General features: G+C 35.7%; 1 protein-coding gene across 3 annotated transcripts in view; it reads right to left on the bottom strand.

The window, feature by feature from the left end:
• Positions 1 to 845: 845 nt before the first annotated feature.
• Positions 846 to 27,034, bottom strand: part of ANGPT1 (angiopoietin 1) — a 240,702-nt gene continuing 214,513 nt past the window's right edge. For all 3 annotated transcript variants that reach the window (XM_047088928.1, XM_047088929.1, XM_047088930.1), the window contains 2 exons: positions 13,167 to 13,297; positions 846 to 1,409 (listed from right to left, as the gene is read on the bottom strand). In XM_047088928.1, the coding sequence (XP_046944884.1) occupies positions 1,249 to 1,409; positions 13,167 to 13,297 (292 nt within the window). In that variant the 3' untranslated portion in view covers positions 846 to 1,248. The remainder of the gene's footprint in view (positions 1,410 to 13,166; positions 13,298 to 27,034) is intronic.

Genomic DNA, 27,034 nt, shown 5'->3' with positions numbered 1-27,034 from the left:
AGTGTATCTCTCCTAGAAACTGGAACAGGGTGAATCTGGAAAACATGTTTCACTTAATTAGCAAAAATTAAATTAGCATGAAATAACATAATGAAGAATTGAAATGGTGATTTTAAAAATAATGAAGTTACACTTAAGTGTACACATGCAAGAAGATATTGTAAAATGAACTGTTCCAGTTTATTTGGTTTTACTCCAACTGAATACACTCTAAAATACTGGTTTCATGTATAATATCAAAGGAAATATTAAATGCATGTATATTATTTTAAGAGCTTGATGGTATATTTCACATTCTTTAAATTTTACTCACGCTATAAATATATTTATATGTCACTCAGTTTTTAAAGTAAATGAAAACTGTAGCATGGGGGGTAATTTTTTGCTTTATATGTCCATACTTGATCATGTCTATTTCTTTTCTGAAAACTGTATCAAAAAATCAGAGTAAATGGAGGATGTTTCTAACTCACACTATTATTCTTCATGCACTACAAGTCATTATGGTTTACCAAAATGGAATTTACATTTGAAGATGGGTTAACTGAAATCAACTAGTAAGTATGACTTAAGAGTTAGGCTTCTGAAATCCATTAACATTTAACCAACTTAGAGGGCAATGCTATTATTCTTAAACTTTTATCAAAATTGTGCAAAAGTATAAACTGATTTTTAGTAGGTTTGCATAGAAATAACACCATTTCACTTGTGTGATACATCTTTTCCAAAGGATTACGGCAGGCCTGTTTGTATTTTTCATGTATATTCTTTCTTTGTTGTTGTTCATTTCCCTCCTTCTCCCTTCTCCTCCTCTTCCTATACCTTCTCTCCTTCTTCTTCTCCTTCTCCTTCTTCCTCTTCCTCCTCCTCCTCCTCCTCCTCTTCTTCTTCTTCTTCTTCTTCAGTTTTTATATGAAATTAACCATATTTATCATCTGGCTACCATAGTTCTAAAATAAGATCCAGTAGTAGTTTGAAGCACAGTGAACTGAGCAGTTTCTTCCCTTTTTAAAACATGATGGTGAGTGGCATTCCCCACAGTCAAGACTTATGAACACGATTAATCCCATCTAGAGACTTTTGTGAACTCTAAAGGCTCCAAGTCCACAGTCAAGAACCTTGGTGACTTCACATAAATGCCACTTGTGGCTGGAAGGGAGACAATATTGTTTGCTTCAGAAGTTTTCAAGCAGTTTCTTATCTGGTAGCTTCAGATTTGCTTTTATGACTCCTTTCGACATTATGCCTTCAAAAGTCCAAAGGTCGAATCATCATAGTTGTGGAACGTAAGGAGTAACTGGGCCCTTTGAAGTAGTGCCACTTTATCCCATTCAGTTTTCCATGGTTTTGTCCAGCAGTATAGAACATTCCATTTAGATTGGATGGGCCACAAGCATCAAACCACCAGCCTGAAAAATTAGTTAATAATGAAAGAGAAAAGAAGGAGAAGAAACAATTATAAGTAAATTGAACATCTGGAAATTAGTGGAATTAACCAAGGTGGAATTCATTTATACTTGTTATGACCAATTGCAAATACGAGGCATTCAACAAAAAGCTTCTGGGTAAGTGCAACTGTTTTAAGTGACATCCAATTTAGGCCATGTATGAGTAGAGAGGAAAGCTTCCATGGAAACCAAGCTTCAGGGTCACTCCATTGGGACTCATTTCCCATTGTAATGATGGGAAACTTCTGGGATTCAAGATAAGATCTATTTCAGACCTAGATTTATATGTAGGGCAAGTAAAATGCAGATACCCTTAGTCATTCCATGTTAAGCTTGTTATTAGGACTAGAACAATAATTAGCGAGGAAGTTCAGAAGCTTTGACAACTGATATCTACATAGAGTGAAAGAAATGTTCTCCATCTACTTCATATTTTTGCCAACAACTGGCCCTCAGCTGCTTCTGAAACTAATTGGATACTGGGCAATGACTATGATGCACAAATTGAATTTGAATTACTATGTTCTCCCTATATTTTACAGCAATATGAGAAGTGTTCATCAATAGTAGCCATACAGTGTCTATACAGCAGTATTTTTTTTTCTGTGATTGTTCAAGCTCTTTCAAAACTTATTAAAAAGAAAAACAACTTGATGAGCAACATGGAGATCCTATGCTTGTATAGTTCTCTGTAAGGGTAACTTAGTAATTTATTTTTTTAATGAATTAAGTTCTTCGATTTTTAGATAAAACATAGTACTTTTTCTCTGTCTCCTGAAGTAACACTACTGAAATCTTTAGGGAGAGATCTATGCCAGAGACATTCTGGCATATTTTTATTTGGATACAGCTGACCTCCCTTTGATTACAGAGTTATACCTAAGGGACTAATAGCTAAAGAAAGAGAAAGCTGTACAACTGATGTTTAACTGATGTTAACTTGTGTATAACACAAGCATCATTTTGCAGAAACTTTAGAAAAAGTTAAATGGAGAAAAGCTTGTTCTCATTTTTCAATTTTGGAAGATGAATACAGCAAGGTTGTGTTTATAAAGTCATACTAGAGACATAGCAAGCTGTATTAATCACAGCGCATATTAGAGAAGAATAAGGTATGTCTTGAATTTGGAAAGACTGTATTAAACGCTATTTTTCCAACTGTATGCAGACAACATAGATGTTAATGCAGTCAAAACATGAGAAACGAGAAAGTTCTTGTTTGGCAAGGAAGGAAGAACTGTAAAATTCCACATTTTTTTCTTAAGATTAATTCCTTTAAATTTTTTTGATAAATACAACTAGTAAAAATATGTTATTTGTATTACAAAAAGCATTCTAATATTAGGGAATGCATTTACCCTAAAGACTCTCAAAACACCAAATGAAACCCAACTTGATTGCTCCAGTGTTTCAACTTTCTCCTCCTTTTCTCTGACCTTCTTGATGCACTCTTCCATCATGTTAATGATCCTTTCATAGTGTTTCAAATATCCACCATGGTCTCTGAAGGAAAGGCAGCTACTCTATTATTAGGAACTTCTATGAATCATAGAATGATCCTCCAAGTTACATTAGGTACTCGAGGTAAAAGTATGTATTTTTGTTTGGTTTAGAGAAAGTCACAAGAGTTCTGGACAACTGTGGGAAGACAGGAGTCTGTTTCCAACAGCAGCCTGGCAATAAAGGGCACAGGCTGAAGGGTAGATTCATTAGGAAATTTTGGATGAGTTTAGCAAAGACACAAGAAACAGTAGGGGCACGTGAGAGAATCAGACAAATTGATCTTCTATATTTTTTCTGATGAGTAACGGAGGGTAATGTTTGTGGTAAGGGGAATGGCATTTTGGATATCTCGAAAGAAGACCATATGGCTGGGTCATAGTTAACATGAGAAAATAGCAGCCTCACGCTGAGAAGGTCAGAAGATCAAATCACAGTCTTTTATCCAATATCCTAAGAACAATGTAAAGGCATGGTCTATTTACAGGCCTACCTCATGTACTTAGCACTCTACCTAACAGTTTGCTTAACAAATGACTGGGGGAGTGACTATAAGCTTACTGACAGATTGGCTGTTTTTGACTATTTCTCCTTGTAAATTTTCAGAGTCTGAAGTAGTTTAGTTTACTAAAAAGTTATATTTGATAGACACCACAATATATAACATCCATGCCTACTGTGTTCGTTCATTCATTCTTTATTTATTCCTTCAATATGTAATTATTGTGACTGTTGTTAACACAATACTCAATAAGACAGAAGTGGTCACTCCCTTCATGGAACTTACTTCTCATGTGAGGAACAGACAAAAAGCAAGCGAATAAGTAAAATACTTACGATACTTCATGATTTAAAAAAAGAAGAAGAAAGAAAAGAATCAAGGAGCTATGAAGGAGAATAAAAGGAGACCTACTTGACTTTTCACATTCACAGAACAAGCTGGTATTTAATGAGATCTGAAGGATGAGAGGGAGGCAGCCATGTGAAGATGTGGAAAGACTCTTTTAAGCTGAGTATAGCACATGCCAATGTTCTGAGGAAGAAAGAGAGCTTGACATGTTTAGAAACTAAAAGAACATCAGTGTAGCTTGTTCACTGGAACATAGTGAACACGGGGGAAACTCTCAGGAAATAAAGGTAAAGAAACAGGCAGTCTTGGTGGAAAGTTGAACAACGTTCATGGAAAACTTTAGAGTTTATCCAGTCTACTTGTCCATCATCAGATGAATAAGCAAAACATTCTCTCGAAATAGGAACCAATATTTAACCAAGGGAACCAGATCTATCAGGCTGAATGTTTAATCAAATATTATTGAGAACCTTCATTATGTAACTATGGTCTGCCAAAGTCATCCTGAGCATATGTGGCAGAATGATGAAGGGGAAAAAAATGATTTTAGAATCAAGTCAACAAATATTAACCAACAGAAAGATATAGAGGTCAGGGTTGAATAAAACAGAAATCCTGTCTTCAAAGACTGCACAGTTTTGTTCATGGGCGAGACAATAAACTGCTTAACAATGAGGTGAGGGTTGTTAAACAGAGAAGAAGGAAATCTATGGATACAGAGGCAGAACGTCCTGTCAGTGGGTCCACAAAGTTGGCTTATTTACCACCTGAGCTGTGTTCTGAGAATGAATGTGAATTCACTGAACAGAAAGAAATTCTGAACACAGTGTGTACCCTGAGAGAGTAGGAGAGAGTGTCTGTCAGCAGCCTGGCTTGACTGGACTGCCAGTGGGTAAGGGGTTAGACAACAAAAGGCTAGCAAAATAAACAGGAGAGAGAACACAGAGGTTTTTATTTTATTTTCAGAAATTTTCTTGTGGGCAATGGAAAGCCTATAGTGTACCAGACAAGAAATTAGAAGATCCAGACTTTGATGCTGATGGCACCAGTTAATAACCAAGAGATCCTAAGCAGTAATAATAATAATGATATTTGATATTTATAAAATAGTTAATATACATTAGGGACTATGCTATAGTATTTATATGCATTCTCTTATTTCATCCTTCAAACAACCTGAGTTGATGTGGCAAGTACTGTAATAAAGACACTGATGCCTAGCAGTAAGGAGATGGTTCCAAGGTCATGGTCACTTAGTTCCTCATTCATAAAATGTGGTTTATAATGTCTGGCCAACCATTTTCCCAGCATAGTCGTATGGCCCAAATAAGATGACACATTGACTATTCGGTCCTGTAGAATCCTAAATAAGTGCTTAGTGTAAGTTATGTGGAAAGGAAGATGGAAGGTTTAGGGTAGGAACACAAAGGATTACATCTTGTGGGGCAGGCACCGTAATGATTTAATAATAAAGACCAGGTCATCAGTGCCAACATATCTCCTTATTTGCTTGGTAGGGTCTCTTAGAGAAATATGCAATAATTTGGACCCAAATGAGTAAGTTGTGCAACGTTTGCATTGTAAAAACAATGGCATTTAAGTAACTAACATGATTTGAACAATTGTTTTCAGTGATTTCTTTTGACATCATATTGAAACCAAAGACCTTAATGTATTTGACGCTTTATCTTAAGACCAGTGGGCCTTGCACATAATGGACTATCACAGAGCAGTTGATGATAATAAAGATGACGAATTAAGATGGCACGACACAAAAAGAAAGGGTGATTATTTCTCATGACAATTTTTGTTGCAGTGTCCTTTATAAGATATTCTGAACTACAAGGAAACAAAAATAGTTATTTGTGTGCAAGTAAGTATTCCATTTCCTCTGACACATGCAGTAAAACAACAAAGGAATTTCTACTTTCTACTTTTCTTTGAAAAAATTGAACATGGCCAGCTCTTTTAAACATAAATCCTGAAAAGACAAGGTTTTAAAGCATGATTATAGAAAACAGGCAAAAGTATAGTGGAGTCCTTGTTACTCATATGTATTCCTTGGCATTCATAGATAATCCTGTGTGCTCCTGGGTAACCAGTACCTATGTAAATTTGCATGGAATGAAGGTGTTCTTTGTGAACATATAGAGAGTATGCCTGGGTTTGCAGTTCCTCTCTGATAAGATACCAAGTAGCTGAATAATATTATATGTGCTTTACAATCTTGGGGAAATATTAACTCTGTGTGCCTAGGAATAACAAATGCGCAATATGCTAAAGAAGTTAATCTAGGAAAGACACTTTAAGCTTTAAAGAACGCAGTGATGCAAGCAACGGACAGAAGAAACCAGCAGTGTCCATCTGCTGTTGGGACAACTGATAAAATGTCTCAAATGTTTTAAGATTGGCAACTGCTGGGTTGTACGTGGCCAAGCATTTTTCTTTATAACCTGTAACCTCATGTATATTTTAATAAGAAATCTGAGATGCATGTTTCTAATTCATTTACACTTAACTCATTAAAATTTAGCTTTGTCCTAACTATGCCTGGCTCTCCGGCCTTTAAAAATCATTCCAGTCTTTTATCTTTGAAGCAGAAAACTCACATTTTATCACCAATAAATAAAACGTTGCCCAGAAAGTAGGAATTTGATTCTAAACTTTGTACTCAGGAAGTTCAAATTTATTTGAAAATCAGGAAACCTAACTCTCAAATTCTTCTGATCCTAAACAAAATGTCTCTCAACACTTCCTTTCTAAGGTAAAAAGTACAACAAACTGTAAAGATATATCTGTTCTTATGGATTTCTTTCATTCATTTTCAATGCATACATTCTAGTCAGCAATGCACAAAAGAACTTGCACAGAACATAAGAGTTCCTCTCTTGCTAACTAAGAATGAGGCTGCACAAAACTGATGGTGCCATTTTTCATTATGAAAATCACTTACTGAGTTCACGTGCACAAACTTGGCCTTATCCATAGGTAGCCTCAAGGAGTAGCACGCGGGAGGCAAAGGACCTTTCCTAGATGTCTGTGTTCTCTCTGTCACCTCATACTATATCCCTCTCAGGCCAAGGACTTGGCTTTTTTTCCCTTTCTCTTCTTTTTGTTCCAAAGATGAAAAGTTGTTGATCCTGGCCAGTGATCTTGAATTCACTGAAAACCTTTAGGTATTCTCTTACTGTCTCTTCCCTCCCTTGCACCTCATTTCACTTTTAAGGTTTAAATGAGGAAATCCCTGCTAACGCGCTGCAAACAGTAAAATAGAGAGATACCTGTTGCCTTTGAATGCCACTCATTTTAACAGAGGCCGGAGAAGGAGCAGATCAAGTGATGGCTTATCTGGAGGTTGTGTTCAAATCTTACCTCTAGTGCTAATTCTGTGACCTTGGGTAAATTATCTAATGTTTCTGTATCTCACTTCTTGCCAAAAGCATTACTGTGGTGCTGATTTCAAAGGGTTTTTAGAAGTGTCCTGTAAGTTATTAAATATAAACCATTTAATATAATGCAAAAATGCCTGTTCATATGAGTGCAGTAATATTTGATATATTATTATGAGAGTAAAATAACACAAAAGTAAGCGTTTGATGATTTCTCATGCATTGTCAATTATTAACCTTCGGTGGCAGACTTGTACTATGGGACTATCAGTTCTGGTTCACTTTTTTTTTTTCCCAAATTTACCGTTTGAAAGACATTTTCTGATATTCTCTGCTTTTCTTTTCCCAATAAGCAAAAATTTCCTTCAGAAAATAGGAATATAAATTTGTACTTAGAAATGTTCATATTTACTTGGAAGACAGGAATCTAACAAATTTTTCCAGTTCTCGAGCTTAGTCTTCTGGGGTTTAGTTATTCTTAAAATTTAGTCCCAATTCTCATATCTTCATCAAATTGTTTCATGTGTGTGCCTGCAAATACATATGTATACTTACGTATTTTAAACCTCAGTTCAAGCAACAGTCACATTCAGACTCACACTGATTTACTTTTATGCCTTCTCACTGGGATCATTTGTGACTTTGTAATGCCCTTTCAGAGCCTGTGATAAAGTATTCATTCACTCGACCAATATTTATTGAGCACATACTATGGGCCAGGCACTGTGCTAGGCACTCAGTATACAGTAGTAGACAGCACAGAGTCTCTGTAACACACATTTTGTGGAACATTTTGTGTACTGGATATGTACAAATGAGAAATTGCTTTGAAATAAAGTAATGCAATGTAGATTTCTGTGGTCAACCTTAAATTATCCATATGGATCTTTTCCCTCAACATTTTTGCCTTAAAACCTAGGGAATGCCAGTTATCTGGCAATGCTTAGCACATCCTTCCTGGATTATTAAAAACTCTAAGATGATTATATTTTCCCAAAGATCTTGTCACTCAGCGTCATTTGCCAGTTGGAGAAGCTGCTAATTTCTTTCATTTTCTTTGTCTTCAAGATTATATAGCAGGCAATATCAACTCTTCCTGCAAGCATTTACCAACTCTGCTGTTAGCATCTGGGAAGTTGTAGGGTGTACTAAGAAATTTATGTGTATGGCTTTATCCTGTCTTTTAAGGGCTGAACTGAGAAATATCCTTTGTTAGCTTTAGCAAAGTCTTGTCTGTCGTCTGACATAGTTTATGCGTGGGAAAAGAGATCAGAGTTTCTACCACAACAGATTCTTTCTGTAGAAGGTTAGGTCACATTTTTACATAGTTTTTATATTATACACTAAATGTGGAAACTGTGTTGAAAGAAAAGTAAGGTAAGGAACAGAATGTAAAACAATACCATGTTTTGTTTTGTCAGCAACCTTTAGTAATTGTAGTTTCTAATAGTCTTTTAGAAAGACTATTTGAAGAATGCTAATTTAGTACTAAAGACCCCGTTTTCTTGAAATGTAATATTCGCTTTGAATGTGACAATCTAAGTTGTTCCTTTTCAGAATTCTGGAGTCAGAAGATTTTTACATATTTGTTTTTATATACAATAAATCCCTATAAAACAAAAGCATGCATTGAATGAGATTACATTTTCATTTTCTTAATGTTAAATAGTAGATAAAACTGTTAAGTTTAAAAGAAACTGATTCCTTTCTTGGGGCTCAGGAAGGCACAAAACGAACTGTCCTACAGGACTGAAAATACTGCCTACAATCATCTCTTAACTTGGTCCCTCCCAATACTGAGGTATATGGATTTTTCACAATATCCTACATATAGGAGGAAACCTAAGGAGAAAACTTACAAATTTTCCTAAGGTCAGTTCCATCATAGAACAAAGACATTTCTGGCTTATAAATCTGGGCTGATAAATCACCTTTATTTAACTATTAATTAAAAGGGCAGTTGCACAGAAGCAACTGTATGGGGCAATTTTGACCTTGAAATATATATTCTGGTCCCAGAAGAAATCTGTAACAAAACATGAAAAATTTTCAACATTTACATTGGATGGAAAAATTGCTGGCTTTCTGGTAAGGTAGAAACAAGTACATATACTTCTGGGAAAGGAGGTATAAAGCATTGTGGTATCTATTTCTATTGATGTAAATGTACTTTCTCAGCCCATTACACCTCCTTTCCACTCTACACTATACTACGAATCACAACCCATGCACTGAAAAATAATATCACATGGTTTTCCTTACATCAGCCACAGTGAGTACATGGAATAATAGAATCACAGAACCAGAAGAAAGTAGAGACTTTCTTGTCTAGACCCTCAACTGCAGGAACATGCATAAGTAAGCTCTTTTAGATAAAATAGCTTTATATTCTCTTCTTGAAGATGTCCACCACAAAAATGAACAATCCTCCCTGGCAGCATTTGATCCCTGGACACTCAATCTAAAGTTACTTCCCCTTTCTCCAACAACTCCATCATGTTATATTTTGCCTCTGAAACTGGTTATGGTTTGAAATTGTTATTTATTGCTTACTCTTTTGTTGATGGTCTCCCTCAATAGATGCAAGTTCTATTCTGTCTTGCTCATTTCTCTAAGAGTAGTTGATCTGTAATAGTTACTTGTTAAAAATATGTTAAATTGATAGAAGAAAGTTAAGAAGTTAGGATATTGGGAAAGAATAAAGAAAGATCAAAATGTTCTACTTTATGCCTAACTGAAATACCTTCTGCTTTCAATTAAGCTCGTCTCTTGTTGTTCAATCTCTGTCATATAAAGGTGGCAACGATACCACATTCGCCAACCCAAATCCCTGCATGTACTTGCACAAAACTATTTAGGACAGTTAGTGGGCGATAAATCTTACTCTACCCTTAATTTCTTTCAGAAGAAACAAAGGAAAAATTTTGTAAATAAACAAGATGAAATAAAACTTTAATTGATGGTGACAGAAAACTATGAATTATTAGCTTCAAAGACTATAAAATCTTATTGCTTAAAGGAAACTATTTAAAATAGGCAGCAAGTTCAAATACAAATTAAAAAAGAAAGGAAAAACCATTAGATGAAGAAAATGGTTCTAAGGGAAACTATGACAGAATAAATACTGGTAGTGGGGACTAGCTAAGTAGGACCTAAAGTTCCAGGCAATACTCAAGTTACCTGGACTGTCATTGACATTCATCCTTATGCTCTCCAGTTCTTAGCCATCTAAATTCCACATTTTAGCTTTGCAGAGTGAATAGGTTTGCAAGGCCTGGATTCTTTCAAAAGGATATTTGATAGGGTAATGGCGTTTATTACAAAAACACATTTAGTTAGACTATTCCAGCCCAAGCAATAAGTGGAAATTTTCTCTCCCCAACATATGTGTTTATTGGTGAGTAAGAAGCAGGTCCAGGAATGATTATGGATGAAAGAACATGACAAAGTTCAATCATTTGAAGCAGAAATAAAATCATAAATCTGAGCAATGAAATTTTCTCACCAACAACCAAGAGGTGCATTTTCCTCTTTGCTTAGCTCTATATTTCTCATTATTATGACAGAAATATGAACATATTGGAATGCTCTTCTAAGGCAACATTTGAAATATTTTACTGTTGTTCTTTCAGGCATTGCATTTATTTGGTAAGAAAAGCTATCTGTAAAAATAGACATGGAGAAAATGAAGCACATTTCAATATTAAAATGAACAGCAAACTAGACAATCAAAGTCCTTTTGTCTCTGTATAAAGTTGTTGACAATTCCATTTATGGGATCAGGGAAGTAATGAAAATTTTTTTTTCTTTCAGGAAAACAGTTTAAAACCTAACCTGTGGGTACCAATCTAAATTTTAACAACTGTTTTGGGGAGGGGGTCATAAAGTTACATATAGAGGACTTTTACCTATTTGATGAGGTTGCATATGATGCCAGAATAGCATTTTAAAGTTTAAGGAGGAGGATATGATAGAAGAAGAATCGTAACAGGTTGGCTTTGATAATACTAGAGTTGGTCCCATGTTGAAATGATGTTAATGTAAGTGTGGTGGAGGGGGGTCAATGGGATGTGATTTGGTGGTGGTAATAATGGAGGACGTAGGGATGGGATGAAGGTGGAAAGATTTCTGTAAAACCACCCCTCCCTATTCTCCCATGCTCTGTTAACTGATGACAAAGTGTCAACCTAATGATCCATTTCACTGGCTTCAAAATTTGAACATGATTTCAAGGGTTACAAAATGTTCATTTATTCATGTGCCATACTTTTAACTGAGTTCCTGTGTGCCACATCTACTGTGCTGGGTGTTAAATATAAAATGGTAAGCATTAACTTGCTTTTATTTTCCTTATGTACAAAGTGGAGATAGAGTTTGTCTCCCTGCTTATCTCACACAGCTGGTTTGGCATTCAACTAAGGGAGTACAACCTATGCAATAACATATACTAATATATAATAATGGATTTCGAGGCTTTTTTTTTCCTTACTGTCAATGAAAACATGGTTTGTTGTAGATTAACACAGAAGGAGAACCAGGAAAGCTGAGGGTTGGAGTGACTGCTATTCCATTCAGAGAGAGAAAGAACAAAAAAACTGTGAGAAGAGAAGCACTGGAAAAAAGTTTTCCTTTACAGTTTTGCTGGGTGCCAACTCCTTCCTTGCCAGAACCTATAGCTTGACTTGAGCTACCTTGCTTGCCATTGGGTTTCAGCCACATGTTTCTCAAACTTCAGCCAGTCATGCATCAACTTCACAGATTTTTGCCATCATCCATTTATAATTTTTATTAATATTTAATTTTTTCTTTAAATCAATAATTTGTTATAGATCAAATATTGTGAATACTTTAAAAATGCAAAGATTATATAATTCTTTTAAAGAAGAAAACAGTACCACTTGCTACAATAAAAGGGAGATATAAAACCCAATACAATTAAAACAAGATCACTTTATTCACTTCTAGGTAGGTTCCATTGTCTAACCAAGGCCCTGAGCCTGAGGCCTAAGGGTTTTCTCCTTCTTTGCTCTAAAGATTATTGAATGATTATCGAGTAAGTGTTCAAGAAGTATTATAGATACACTAGCACCAAACTGAGAATTTTTCTTTTGACACAATCAGAAGGCTCAAAGACAATGAGAAGGTTAAAAAAAGGATTTATCTTTCTTACTCGGTGATATAGTATTATTTAATGGTATCTCTTAGACCAGCTCAAATGTCTTGCAGAAGTCAATACCATACATTGAAAAGCCCTAGTGTTGCTGGTCTGAATTTTATAACTTTAGATCTCAGTACACTTCTTTATTCTTCTTATTCAATTTCAATAGAATGGTCAATGAACCGTACTACATAGTTGCAAAATACTTTGTAAGAAGGTGGTTTTTTTGTTTCTTTGTTTGTTTTTTGTTGGCTTTCCCGTGTATGCTGAATTCCCAAATTGTTACCCATTCCACTATGGGTATCATTATGATTATTTAGAAGGTAGAATAACTGGCACTTTAAGAAGCTAAAGAGGGGCGCCTGGGTGGCGCAGTCGGTTAAGCGTCCGACTTCAGCCAGGTCACGATCTCGCGGTCCGGGAGTTCGAGCCCCGCGTCAGGCTCTGGGCTGACGGCTCAGAGCCTGGAGCCTCTTTCCGATTCTGTGTCTCCCTCTCTCTCTGCCCCTCCCCCGTTCATGCTCTGTCTCTCTCTGTCCCAAAAATAAATAAACGTTGAAAAAAAAAAAAAAAAGAAGCTAAAGAATTTTTTCAGAACCAAGCTTAGCATGCCCCCTTTACAGACAATGGGGGAGGAGGCAAACTTATAAATATGCTAGCAATGTCTTGCACATGGTAAATTAGTGGGCAAAACAAAATGATCTCTAGGGACTTGCTCTTAAGTTTCCTGACCAGAAGATCACAGTCCTTTCTCATAGATAAGAAACTTCAAGCCTCAAACCAATGAAACATAACTTAGAGAATGGCCCCATAGGACTTACCTCCTGTTAGCATGAGGGCACATTTGCACATACAGTTGTCATTATCTGCATCTTTAGTGCTGAAATCAGCACCATGTAAGATCAGGCTGCTCTGTTTTCCTGCTGTCCCAGTGTGACCCTTTAAATACAACCTGAAGTTAAAAAAAGGAAAAAGATAAGCTATTCAACAGAATTACAGAACCCATAAGACCAGTTTGTTGAATATTTGCCTTTTTCATTATTTCCTCCTTTCTTTGCACTCAGCCCTTTTAACAAACTACTGCAAGACCCAATCTAGGAGGGAGGGAGGGAGGGAGGGAGGGAGGGAGGGAAAGAAAGAAAGAAAGAAAGAAAGAAAGAAAGAAAGAAAGAAAGAGAAAGACAGAAAAGGGAGGAGAAAGGGGAAGGAGAAAGAAAGAAAGAAAGAAAGAAAGAAAGAAAGAAAGAAAGAAAGAAAATAAAGAGAAAGAAAGGAAGAAAGAAAGAAAGAGGAGGGGGGAGAAAGGGGAAGAAGAAAGAAAGAAAGAAAGAAAGAAAGAAAGAAAGAAAGAAAGAAAAGAAAAGAAAGAAAAAAAAGAAAGAAAAAGAAAAGGAAGAAAAGGAAGACTCCAAATGACAGCAAAATTCTCTATGGCTTGTGTGTTTGGTGTTTTTTCACAATGCATACTCAAACTCATATGGTTCTGATAGTACAGGATCCACAAAAGGAAAATGGGTTGATTTTACTACAAGTATTAATCTCCAAAGAAAAAAATGCCTTGTAGAGTGCCATTACAGCATACAACTATGTTAATGTTAAGCAGTGATGATGTGTACACATTATTCTTAACGGCAATACTAATAATAATTGTCATTGATTGAGGACTTGCTCTGTGCCAAACAATCTGCTAAATGCTTTCCATTTATTCTTTAATTTACTTTTATATTAAATCTGTGATCTAAGAGCATCAATATACCAATTTTGCATTCCAAGATTTAGAGAAGATAAATAAGCTGGAATCTGGCTATGTTTGACTTTAAAATCCAAGTTCTTAATCATTATACATTCCCTGAAGAAATGTTTGTTGAGCACATATTACATACCAGGAATTATTCTAAGCACTTAAGATATACCAAAGGGCCATGCCATTAAGGGGCTTATATTCTAGGAGTATCCCTAAAATTAAGTTCAAAATGCCAACTGTTTAACCTCAAATATGGCATTCTTCTAAGAACCTAACCTACCTTACTCTCTAGAAACATTTCTTATATAAAATTTAAATTAACGTACATCCGAGGCTCTGCAACAGTTGTACATATAAAAAATCATCTGGTTATTTGTGAAAAAGGCCTTTTCACTAGGACTGGGAATTTATGTTCTCAATTAGTATCTGATATTACTCTTTGCAGACTGAAGAATACTAGTCTATAATTCAAAAACTAGTGGATAAATCACATTTGATGCCTAATGTAATTAGTTCTCTGATGTCTGGTCATTTCCTACTGACCCTATATATATTGTTTTATATCCATCTGGTCAATTGGAACAAATGCACACTTGCTCAGGTCCTTCAGTGGTTCCTCGGGGCTCAGAATAGCTACACTCAGGTTGTCAGGTTGTCAATTTGATATACAAGGTCTTCTCTAGTTGACCCTCTACCTTCTTTCCAACTCTACCTAACATGGTTCCTCAGTTATCATTCATCAAAATCATCTAGGAATATTCTTTTCATATCCACGTGTATTACCACTTCTGTACCTGAGTCTTATTTATAAATCTTATCCACTCACAATATAGTTAATATCTCTGTATGAGGGAGACACTACTGGGACTTAGGCCAGCTCTGAACAAATGTTACATTATTATTAAACAGAAATAATATGAGGGGCACCTGGGTGGCTTAGTCAGTTAAGCATCTGACTCTTGATTTCGGCTCAGGTCATGCTCTCATGGTTTGTGAAATCGATCCCACATCAGACTCCCTGCTGACAGCACAGAACGGGTTTGGGATTCTCTCTCTCCTTCTTTCTCTCTGCCCTTCCCCCACTCACGTTTTCTCTCTCTCTCAAAATAAATATTTAAAAAAATAATACAGATCAATTAATATTTGGATTTTCATTCTTTGATACCTATATTTGACTTGGGTTTGCACCTAAGTATATGTAAAGGTCCACTTATTATTTTGCAAGGTTGATATTAATTTTAGAAAATAACAGTAATGTTATATGGTTGTGTGAAAACATTTTACAGATATTCTGCAGATTTGAGTCAGAGCAAAATATACAATTAAGCCCTACTCAAATTTTGTTGTTTTCAATGATTAATAGAACCTATAGTTAATAGTAGGTTGGGGAAGCTTCTAAAGGTAAATTTTCATATATAAGCCTGTATTTTAAAACTCTGAGGGGCCAGCTAAAAATCACTGGTGACAAAAATTGTAGATTTTTTTAAAATTTATTTTTGAGTAGAGAGAGAGGGAGACAGAGTGTAAGCAGAGGAAGGGCAGAGAGAGAGGGAGACACAGAATCTGAAGCAGGCTCCAGGCTCTGAGCTATCAGCACAGAGCCCAACATGGGGCTTGAACTGACGAGCCATGAGATCCCAACCCGAGCAGAAGCCAGATGCTTAACCTACTGAGCCACCCAGGCACCCCAAGAATTGTAGAATTTTTTAAATGTGGATTTACATTTTAGGTTGTAGATAGCCCACTTGGAGGCGGGTTTCATCAGGGGAAAGTAAGGTTGAGAGGTCACCAGTTGGAGCCTGGGACAAGTTACCTATGTGAATTCACAACCTTCCAGATTTGATCACTTTCTCAGCCTTTCAGAGATAGCCACGCACTCTCAAAGCTAAGAGAGACTCTTGTTAGCTCGCCACTTACACTCAAAATGGGGACATTGTGGAATCCAGGCTCACGTTTTTCTTAGAGTTTCACACAGAAAGCCAAATTATAATTGGAAAGTTGCTTGTTTAGTGAACACAGAATCAGTTGGGGGAAGAAGATGAATGATTCCAAAATTATGTGGCTGCAACTGCAGGCCTAAAATCTCCTGCTCCACTGGGACTGGGTGAGTTTTGCCCACAGGTGCTCTTGGATGAGCCATGCTAAATTCCAACTCTGATTCTTGGCTTCTCTATGATTAGTGATGACTTTCCTTCTTTTTTCAAAAGGTAAGTCAATACCAGTATCCTGTTAGTAGCTCTAAGCTCACTGATGGGGCTAGAGATTCCAGAACATGATAATTTTCTACACTATCATTTGCAGGTAACTTGAGCACCAATGTTCTATTGATATTAAGTAAGTGACTGCTATGTGCTGGATATAGTTTATACTTTTATCCTTTCACAAGAGGGTTGCAGTTTAAGCCTCATAGTTTACAATGGTTTCTTTGTGTTACCATGGCAATAGGAACGCCCAATTATAAATTTAGGAAGTAGAGAAAAGCAAAAAGAAGAAAATAGAAAGTAACACAAATCTCATCTCTGAATATAACTACTCTTGACATTATGGTTTATGTGCATTTAGTCTTTTCCTTGTTTTCCCCTTCCAAATTGAAAATATTTATTTTAAAATATATATGTAATATCTGATCATATTCTTATAAAAATTTTGAACAATGCACATAAAGTTGTTGCCCACAGGCCTGCCTCAACTACCTGTCTAGAAGTAATCACTTACATTAGTTTTGCACCTTCCAAAATAGTTTCTTTTCATGTATAAATACAAACTGTACTCTACATATTTCTTTATACCATGCTTTCCACACATAATTTTATAACCATTTTTTCATGCTATTACATATCCTTCTCCACCTTCATTTGGAGCTATTGTATGACTATACCATCAGTTGTTACAAGTTTAAGGACGCCTTCATATATCTCTAAATATGTATGCAAGCATATAAAGGGTAGAATAAACATCAACGATGTCTTTTCCTGACCTTTGCCTCTACAAACTACATTATTGCTATATGTTAGAGTCTGTAAGTAAAAAGAAATATTTTTGCAGATCCTTTTAATCAACATCAAAAGGTCAGTCTTCTAGTCCTGGCAGTTCTTCTGTATTAGAAAAGTTTTACAACTGGTCTCACTGCCTTGAATCTTGCTCCTTCCCCTTTGCCCTAAAATCCATGCTCTGTAAGGCTCATTCAAAAACCTGCATCTCATTATTCTTCTACTCTGGTTAAAATCCCTCAGTTGTTCTCCCAACACATGAAAGATAAGGTCCAAATGCCTTATTGTGATTTACAAAGACTTGGAAGATCTTGCCATCCTCTATTTTTTTCCCATGCCACCTAACCCCATACATATCATCACTTATTTCCTGACCATTTCCTGACCAGCCTTATCAATTACTTTACCCCTCAAATCAACCTATTCTCATTTCTGTGCACATTTCCATGTGTTGACCCCATTCCTAGAAGGCCCATTGTGCATTATATGCATATATTAAATCACTGTGTTATACACCTGAACCTAATATGATGTTATATGTCAATTACATCTCAATGAAAAATAAATAAAAGTGAAAAGATCAACGTTTAGAGGATTTTCACTGTACAAGACCGAGTTAAACCTGCAATTTATATATAGTAGTATTCACTGTGTCTGAGTCTATATCCTTAGCATGTCACAGGGGAATGTTCTAGGGAAGAGGCACCATGGAGAGTCATTTTCTTGCACTGAGAAACAGGGATGGTGTTTCATAAAAATATGTTTCTCACCACTATTTTAAGAAATTTACAAATGAGAACAACTATGCTTCTGTGGAATCCCACAAGGATTCTGGGAGCAAATGTGTAGTCAAGGGTAGGTCATCTGAACAGTTAAGCGGCTCAATCTTTCTTAGCAACTATTTAGCTAGTACAGAACAGCAATTATTGGCCCAAAGCCAACACTCCTAGCTAGTTATCTGATACAGGCAAATTAAGAGCTGGCCATTCACCAACACCAAGTATTTTTTTCTAATTAGATAAGGAAACTTATTTAAATTGAGGTTCAAACAGAATATTTAGGTGGTTCTTTTACACAGTGGTTCTGTCTAATTTCTGAAGTCTTTATGTATAGTTAACTAACCATGGCTTTCTCTTCTATGTTAATGATACTTCACTTTACAAAAGAGAAGTCAATATACAGAAGGGCCAAAGTTGGCCTTGCATATGAATGTAGTGAAAGGAAAATTGAAGTGTGAGTCATTATAAAGAATACTCCCCCAAAATAACACCATGGGAATCCTGGACATTTATTTCTTATGTTCAGCCAGTGTAGATGTGGTTTTCATGAAGGATGATGTGTTAGGAGATAAAAACCAAACATTATTCCAGAGTAAAGGATTTGGCTTAGGGACAGAAATATGGAAGATGAAAAAAAAACCACTAAAAAACCCCCCAAAATCCAAAATGAAAATAAACAAAACACCTAAAATAACACAAAAACTGCAAAGAACATGATTAGATATGATTAAAACGGTAGCCACTGAGTAAAATGATGGTATTCATCCTTTTAAACCCATTTTTCCTAATTAATGAGGATAAAACCCCCACATTTCTTACCATGATTTGGTCAGTGGCTGTACAGAATGTCAGCATTATGATTGTTTTCAATTAGCGTCTTTTTTAATGTTTATTTATTTTGAGAGGGAGACAGGGAGAGAGAGATTGAATGTGCATGACTGTGGAGGGGCAGAGACAGAGGAAAGAGAGAATCAGAGAGAATCCCAAGCAGACACAGGGATTGATCTCATCACCTTGAGATCACAACCTGAGCCAAAACCAAGAGTCGGATGCTTAACCAGCTGAGCCACCCAGACGGCCCTCAATAAGCATCTGAAGGAAAAATGAAACAGACAGGTGCACGTTGAAATTAGTCACTACTCCCTAGTCATCTGAGATGGTTCTCTAGTCATCCTCAATGAACACATAGTTATCCCTTTTCTTTCACTTATAGAATTTAAATAACCAGAAAGGCTAAATTGTATTTCTTAATAAATGCAGGACAATAGCAAGTTCTATTATTAAATAAAAGACTTCAAAATAGTTATGGATCATACAAATGATTCTATAACTTTCTTTTCTTTAAAATAGGCAGCCCAATGTCATGAAGTTGGTTTCTCACTAATTTTATCTACTTTAAGAGACTCCTATGCTTCTTCCATTTTTACATCTTTATGGTATTCAGAAGTCAAGAGGCTCTTTCATTACCCAAGGCAGTGGGAGTTGTATGTATGACAAATTGAAGTTTGGCCTTGGCTCTTTAAAACAGTAGAAAGACTCTCAGTATCTGAACTCTAAGGTCTTTCGAACTGACAAGCTGAGCAGATCTCATGCAGCAGATTTCTCTTCTGCTCTGAGCTCTTGCCCTGCCACCATATGGAACTAGTTTGTCTTCCTCACAATCACTTGAAGAAAATGCAAAATGACCTCCATGGTTTTCTTTCAAAGCCTGGTAACAATGACTCAATCTGACTGAGTTTCCCAACATTGCTCTCTCCCAGTTCCTCCTGCTCCAGGGCTGTCTCAGCTCTAACTTCCCTCCTTTCCTTACCGAAAGAGCTGGGCACCATTAGCAAAGAGACTAGCAGAGCATGTATTTTAGATGGAGTGTAAATGATACAGGTGGCATCTTCTGCTGAAAATAAAGACAATGTATCTCTTGTCAAAACATATATAGAGAAAAGAGCTTTTGTTTTAGGCTTCTAGCAAGATTAAGCATTTGTTTGGTGTTATGAAGACATAGTTGGGAAGTATACAAATAATTAGTATTGTTGGAAAAAGGGTGAGAGAAAAACTCAGAAGACGCTAAACTGTTCAAAAAATTAGTGGAAGAGATAAGCTTTGGAGGATATGGAGGACATGGACTTTTGGAGAGGGATGAAGAGGATATTTTCAGTAAAGGGGTTGTGACGGGCACCTGGGTGGCTCAGTCCAGTAAGTGTCTGACTCTTGGTTTCAGCTCAGGTCATGAACTCACAGTTTTTGGGTTCAAGCCCCACATTGGGCTCTGCGCTGGCAGCAAGGAGTCTGCTTGGGATAATCTCTCTCTTCTGCTCTTTCTCTGCCCCTTCCCTGCTCAAGCTCTCTCTCTCTCTCAAAATAAACATTTATAAATAAATAAATAAATAAATAAATAAATAAATAAATAAGGGGTTGTGAAATCCATAGCACAATTTTAACATAAAAAAAAGATAAGAAAGAAAAGGGTTTTCATCAGTCATTTGAATGTGCTGGGCATATCAAATGAAAAGACAGACAATGAAGTTATTTGGATACTAAACATTTAAGATAGATTTTATTCCTGTTATTATATTAGTATTTGAAGCTGAAATTCTTTATGTTTTAAATGCCCTTTTGTTAAGTATATAAAGTTCTAGTGGAAATTACTAAGTCTGGAAACCCTGAGATACAGGAAAGAATATAAATTTATCTTACCACAAGGGGAGACTTGAGTCCTATATTATATATATACATATATATATATGTATATATATATATATACACATATATATGTATATATATATATACATATATATATATATATGTATATATATATATTATATCTTTTTTTCAAAATAGTAATTTTGAGACAAACATTTTATTCTCTCTAGTTCGGGATTGTCTAGTGTATCTTTAAGTGATGAGAGCTTTACTGATTTGGTACCTTTCTCCCTATCTTCACAATTCCACAATGAGCCAATCTTCAAGACAAGCACAAATATTGCAGAGGATGCCTCCTCTCTTCCTTCTCCTCTAACTTGTCATTCCATAGATAAATTGCTTCTCTTGTGGCACATCTCATTTTGCCTACTGTAGTATTATTATCTACATGTGTGCTTTCTCTTCCTTACCATATTATAAGCCAGCCATCTTTATAAACTCCATACACTATAAACACAACAGGCATACAATAAATATTTGAGTCAATCATGAACTAAGTTAAAATTGTTTAGAATTTAAGTTTTACCCATTCAAGATATGGCTTACATGTAATAACATTTTAACTCTATAATTTAATTATGTTTTACAATTCAAGCCCCCTGGGCATTTATTTTCTGATGTGAAATTTGCCCAATATTGATGGCTTTAATAATCTGATGAAATTATATTGGGATACTGCTATAATGAGGATGTAATTCATTTGTATCTGTTGATATTTGAAGAAATAGCTCATGAAATAACCCATTAAAATAAATACTGGGGAGTCCATATGAGAAATGAGACCATTGAGTTTACAAAGGGACCTATATCTGTACACGTGTCTCTATCGCATAATTCCCTCTGGAACCTAGATATTCATTTAGAAATCTGTTTCAAAAGCTTTACCTTAGGGTTCCTGGGTGGCTTAGTCAGCATCCGACTCTTGATTTTGCCTCAGATTGTGATTTCGTGGTTCATGGGTTTGAGCCCTGCATTGGGCTCTGCACTGACAGCACACAGCCTGCCTGCTTGGGATTCTCTCTCTCTCCCTCTCTGTCCCTGCCCCACTTGTTCTCTCTCTCTCTCTCTCTCTCTCATCTCTCTCTACAAATAGATAAATAAACTTAAAAATTAAAAAAAAATCTTCACCTTGTTTGTTAGAGGACAGAAGGTTTGTTTTCCAATGTTGGATCTAGGGCTGCGATCTCTATTGGAGGAGGCTCTATTAAGTCAGTGTCATTATGTACAACACTGTTTTTCAAATGTTGGAGCTATATTGTCTTACTCCATAAGTGAACATAATTATTTATTTGTTTGCAAGAGCCTGTCAAGGAGTATGCGAGACAATGATAGGAAAATATCTAAAAAAAGTCAGTCCACGTATGAAAATATAAGTGAATACATCCTACAATAGACAGCTGCATGGCGATGATCTACATTCATAGATATAAATCTATATGTAGAAGGAAAAGTTCAAAAGAAGTTTCAAAAGAAAAGAGGGTGCAAGTAGGGTGATTAAAGACCTAATAATGTGAAGTTTGACTCGTCAAAAATGAAGAATATGACAGAGATTTAAAGATGCTTAAAAAGACATAAAGATCAAACAGCTATAGGTGGTGTGGTACAAAATATGAATGAAGAAAATGGATAACAATAAAGTCATTAGTAAAAATTCTTCTTCTTTTTGGGATGAGCACTGGGTGTTGTATGGAAACCAATTTGTCAATAAACTTCATATAAAAAGAAAAAAAAATTCTTCTTTCTTTCCTTTCTCTCCTCATACTCCACACACACACACACACACACACACACACACACACACACAAATGGATAAATAAAATATTCGCTTCTGAAGAGTAAGATTATGTCATGTACATGTGTGCCTCCAGAATTAGAATAACAGAATAGAGTTTGGAACTTAACTTTCTGGGTTTGCAACCTAGCTAATCTTTGTGATCCTCAGTTGCCTCGTCTGTAAAATGGCTCTAAAAATTATTATGTTCTTTTAATACTGTCCTGAAGATTAAATGAGGTGATACATATAAAATCCTTAAAGGATTGTTACAACTTAGGGAATCAAACTTCCCTAACCAATAACCATAAAATACACAGTAGCTCAGGAAACATAAGTTATATGAATAAATCTAAATTAAATTAAAATATATATGATATTGATAGATATACATAAACATATGGAGAGTGATGAAAATAACGAGATAGAGATGCAGCTAATTAAAGACGTGCATGTAGGTAGTAAGCTGGAGAAATTAAAAATGAAATTTTCTCAAATTCATAAGGTGCCATTTCCTTTGAAAATTATTCTCGTTCTATATAGAGCAAGCAGAATACTAAGTACAAAGGACAAGAAACTTTCTGACTAACTACCTAGTTTAAGGTCTATATTATTTTTTTAATGTTTATTTATTTTTGAGAGAGAGAGAGAGAGACAGAGAGAGAGAGACAGAGAGAGAGAGCATGAGTGGGGAAGGAGCAGAGAGAGAGGGAGACACAGAATCTGAAGCAGGCTCCAGGCTCCGAGCTGTCAGCACAGAGCCCAACGTGGGGTAGAACTCACAAACCATGAGATCATGACCTGAGCCGAAATCAGACACTTAACCTACTGAGCCACCCCGGCACCCCAGGTCTATATTATTTTTAACCCAGATGCCTGAATAATGATCCTTTAGTTCAAATGTTTATTCTTTATAAATTAAAATTTCAACTTTTTGAGAATCTTATGTTTCTTTGACATAATAGGGTGCTTTATTGGCTGAATCCAGCATGTGATTTTTTTCCCCTTTCTTTACTCATAATTGATACTGGGGAAAAAAATCCCTGAAAATGATCACCCATAGCAACTCATCCTGTAATTGTCAACCTTCCTCCCCAACAGCTTTCTTCATCATATTCAATCTTCCTGAATTGGTGTCATTTGTTCTTAGATGGAATTGGATTATTGAGTAATTGGCAGCATTGCTGTATATCAAACTAACCATTATGCTAAGAAGGAGTGTGTTATCTTATTTGCTTCTTAAGCCTCAGATGCCCTGAGGTAGCTGTTATTTATTTTGATCATGTTTAGTGGAAGATGTGTAAGTGAAAAATGTTTGAGATAGTGTTGGTCATAGGAATCTGTGCTCTGATTGAGAAAGATAAATTTCCAGTTTTATTTGTTCTCTGTTTCTGATTGGTTTTCATTATACATGCACAAATTGCATGGTAAGTTTCCACCTATTTGTTTTCACAGCATACATTTTAATGTCTCTCCCTTGATTTGCAAATATTAATATAATGTAGAACTCTGTAAAAATGAGTTTATCAGCCACCCAAATCTCCTCAAGGTCTTCACACTGGAAACACTGTTACCAGCTATCCCGGTTCCAAAGTCCAGTAAAATACAGTTTTCAAAGTTTCTCAATGGCATGAAGGTTGCCTGTGTTCAAAACTCAGGAGAAATTCTTCCTGTAAGGAAAATAGAGAACTCGCACACTGTTATTTCTGTGCCTCTTCATACTGCTGAGAGAGTACACTCTCTTCTGTACATGTAAAGATAATTTTCATGAAGTCTGTGACCATGAAACCATACTTTCCAAAGTTCATAAATACACACTGTACTCATTCTCTAGTTTTAGTTCTAAATACAGCAAAGTTCTTCCAGTATTCCTCCCCTTTTCTAAGAATATGTAGAAAAAAATGAGTGCCAAATGAATTATATGGCACTAAGACCTCTCTAAAAAATACAAACAGTCCCTTAAACATACTTCAATTCCCCTGGGGTCATGTGTGGCTGACAGAGTCAGCTCCCCATGAGTGGATCACTGACTGGACACCCTTCTTGTGCCCAAAAGACCATGGCCATCTAAAAGAGTTTATGGGTTTGCTTTTTCCCCCCCAAAATTAAGTCAAGACCTTGTAAAACTTGTGATTGAAATTGGTGATTTTTTTAGCATAAGCAAGTTCAAGGGAGGTAGGTTTGTTCTCATTTTAATGTCTGTTTAAAGAGCAGCAAGAAACTTTCTTTCCAGCATCCCCTAGGGGAAGACAGAGGGGAAAGGGTGAGTAGAATGCTGAAAGCCATTGAGAGGCATTGTCTGAGGTTTCTTTGCAAAGAGGAAATACTTTCTCTTGTTGTACTTGGATAATGTGTTGCTATAAGTTCTACAAATAAGGCTCCAGTGTGCATAAGCAGATTCTTCTGTTGACCAAAATCATCAGTGTGCTTATTTCTCTTCAAAATTAGTATAAGATAGTATCCAAACTCCTTATCATGGAACATGGCCTTCTGTTTTCTGTAGCACAGTGAACTCCCACATATGAGATACTTGCTATTTTCTAACTGGTGCAGGCTCTCTCCCATCTCTGGGTCTTTGTCCACGTTGCCTCTTTGGCTGGAATCTTATGACCTTTCTCCTTCTGCCAACATCCTCCATACTTTCTCCTTGAACACCTACTCATATTTCACAAATCCCCAAGGATTTCCTCTGTGAAGCCTTTCCTGGTACCCTTTAATCTCCTCCAATGTATCTCATCCATCCTCAACCCCAGCTGAATAGACCACTTTTCTTTATTGCCCAACTAGAGTCTAATTCCAAGTGTTCTTACCCCTGGACTTTGAGTGTGGAGTTGAATCACACAGAAATATAAACAAAATTCAGTTTTTTCAGTTATTCTGGGGAGAAGATCCATAGTGCCATCATTTTTTTAAAAAGGTCCATGATTCTTTGATTAAAAAAATAAAGATATGCTACAACATACTGCAGCTGCAACTTTTGTTTGAAGCCAGCTATATCATGTTTTCTTCTATCTTCTAAACTATCAGCACCACAAGACCAGCAAGGATGGTGTCTCCTCTTAGAGTCATTAAAGTTTTAGTTCTGCATCAACATCACCTGGGTGGAGTTGGTAACACTGACAGATCTAAGATCAGAATCTCTGGATATGGAACCCAGAAATCTACACTTTAAACAAACACCCTAGTTGACTATATGCACACTCGAGTTTGGAAACAACTAAATAGTATCAGGGAAATATTAGCAACATGATAAATTTTTGATGACTAGCTGGCTCGACAAATAAATAAAAGCAGACTCTGATTTCAAAATAATTATAGTAACTTTTAAGAGAGTAGTTTTAGTGAAGTTATATAGATTAAAGCAAAATTATACTCAGTTAAGAAATGAACAGAATAATAATGTATATTAGACAACTACATCTTTAAAATTATTGTTTTTAAAGGAAATATTGACTTGATGCTTCTCATAATTAGAGTATCTTCTGGATTAGAAGATGTCAAAGAAACATACACCATTCAGATGTAATTCTTCTTCTAGGAACACAAGGTGTACTTTAAGAATCAGATTATAAATAGGTACCAACTGTTCATTTGATCTTTAATCACATCTATTATTTTTAAAGCAGAGTTCATTGAAATAGTTCTTTTATAACAATGATGTGACCTTCAAATTTGTATATAATGATCAGACTTAGAAAGTTCTCTCCACAATTGATTAGGAAGGTATGTGAGGGAAAGGAAGTTGAAGCCTAAATATGAATAAAACTAAAATCTTTATGCAGCTATTTAGTTGAACTTCTAACTGAGCCAGGTAATAAAATAGTACTTTTGATTCTTTCAATAGAGAATGAGCATATCAGCATAAACACTGGCCTTTGTTTGTTAGCACCAAGAGACATATCTAAGCACTTTGCAGATATTTTAAATATTTAGCTGAATACTTTATTTAATATTAAAGCTGAATGTTATGATGCTACTATTAAACAAGATTTGTAGTTGATGCATTTAATGTTGATATTTATTGATACTTGGCATAATTATTTATAATGCTTTTACGATGTTTATGATTGAAATGGGTAAAGACTCTTAGAAAAGAAATAAATCATCTAGAGAGAAAAAATTATAAGTTACAGAGTAATAAATATTTTATACTTTCATTGTCACAATTTTGAAGTTTCTACTCAAAAAGTATAATTAACTAAATTTTGTAATTTTCATTAAGCTCTCAGTTATTCATCCATGATGAATTCTATAAAATCAATGTTTACTGACACCTAGTGGTAGTTATCAAAATTGTAGGCAGAGAACCTAGTTCTTGTAGCCAAAAAAACTACCTATCAGTGTCAACAACACAGTATCCTTTTTCAAGATCAGTTGGCCTACAAAACAAGGTACATTGTCTTTCTATTTTGTTAATGTTGTATTTCATTTGCTTGGCATCATGCAATACAGAAATTCTTGCATATCATTTACAGGTAAACAAAACAAAACAAAACAAAACAGAAGAGCCTAGAGTTGAATAGATCAGGGAAATGAATCTCATCCAACCAACAAACCAAAACCTAAAGGACATAGCACTTTATGAAAGTCGTACACGGAAATTGGCATATGCCATCACTCTAAACCATAAACGTCTGAGGGCAGGAATTTTTACTTGTTGATCTCTGATTTCCAGCATCTAGATCAATAAATGCCAAATAGTAGC

This window comes from Lynx rufus, unplaced genomic scaffold (assembly GCF_022079265.1).
Source record: "Lynx rufus isolate CCGP_SWC_20201006 ecotype Redwood Valley unplaced genomic scaffold, mLynRuf1.p SCAF_26, whole genome shotgun sequence".
NCBI lineage: Eukaryota > Metazoa > Chordata > Mammalia > Carnivora > Felidae > Lynx > Lynx rufus.
Note: the sequence above shows the minus strand (reverse complement) of the source record. Positions and strands in the feature narration are given on the sequence as shown.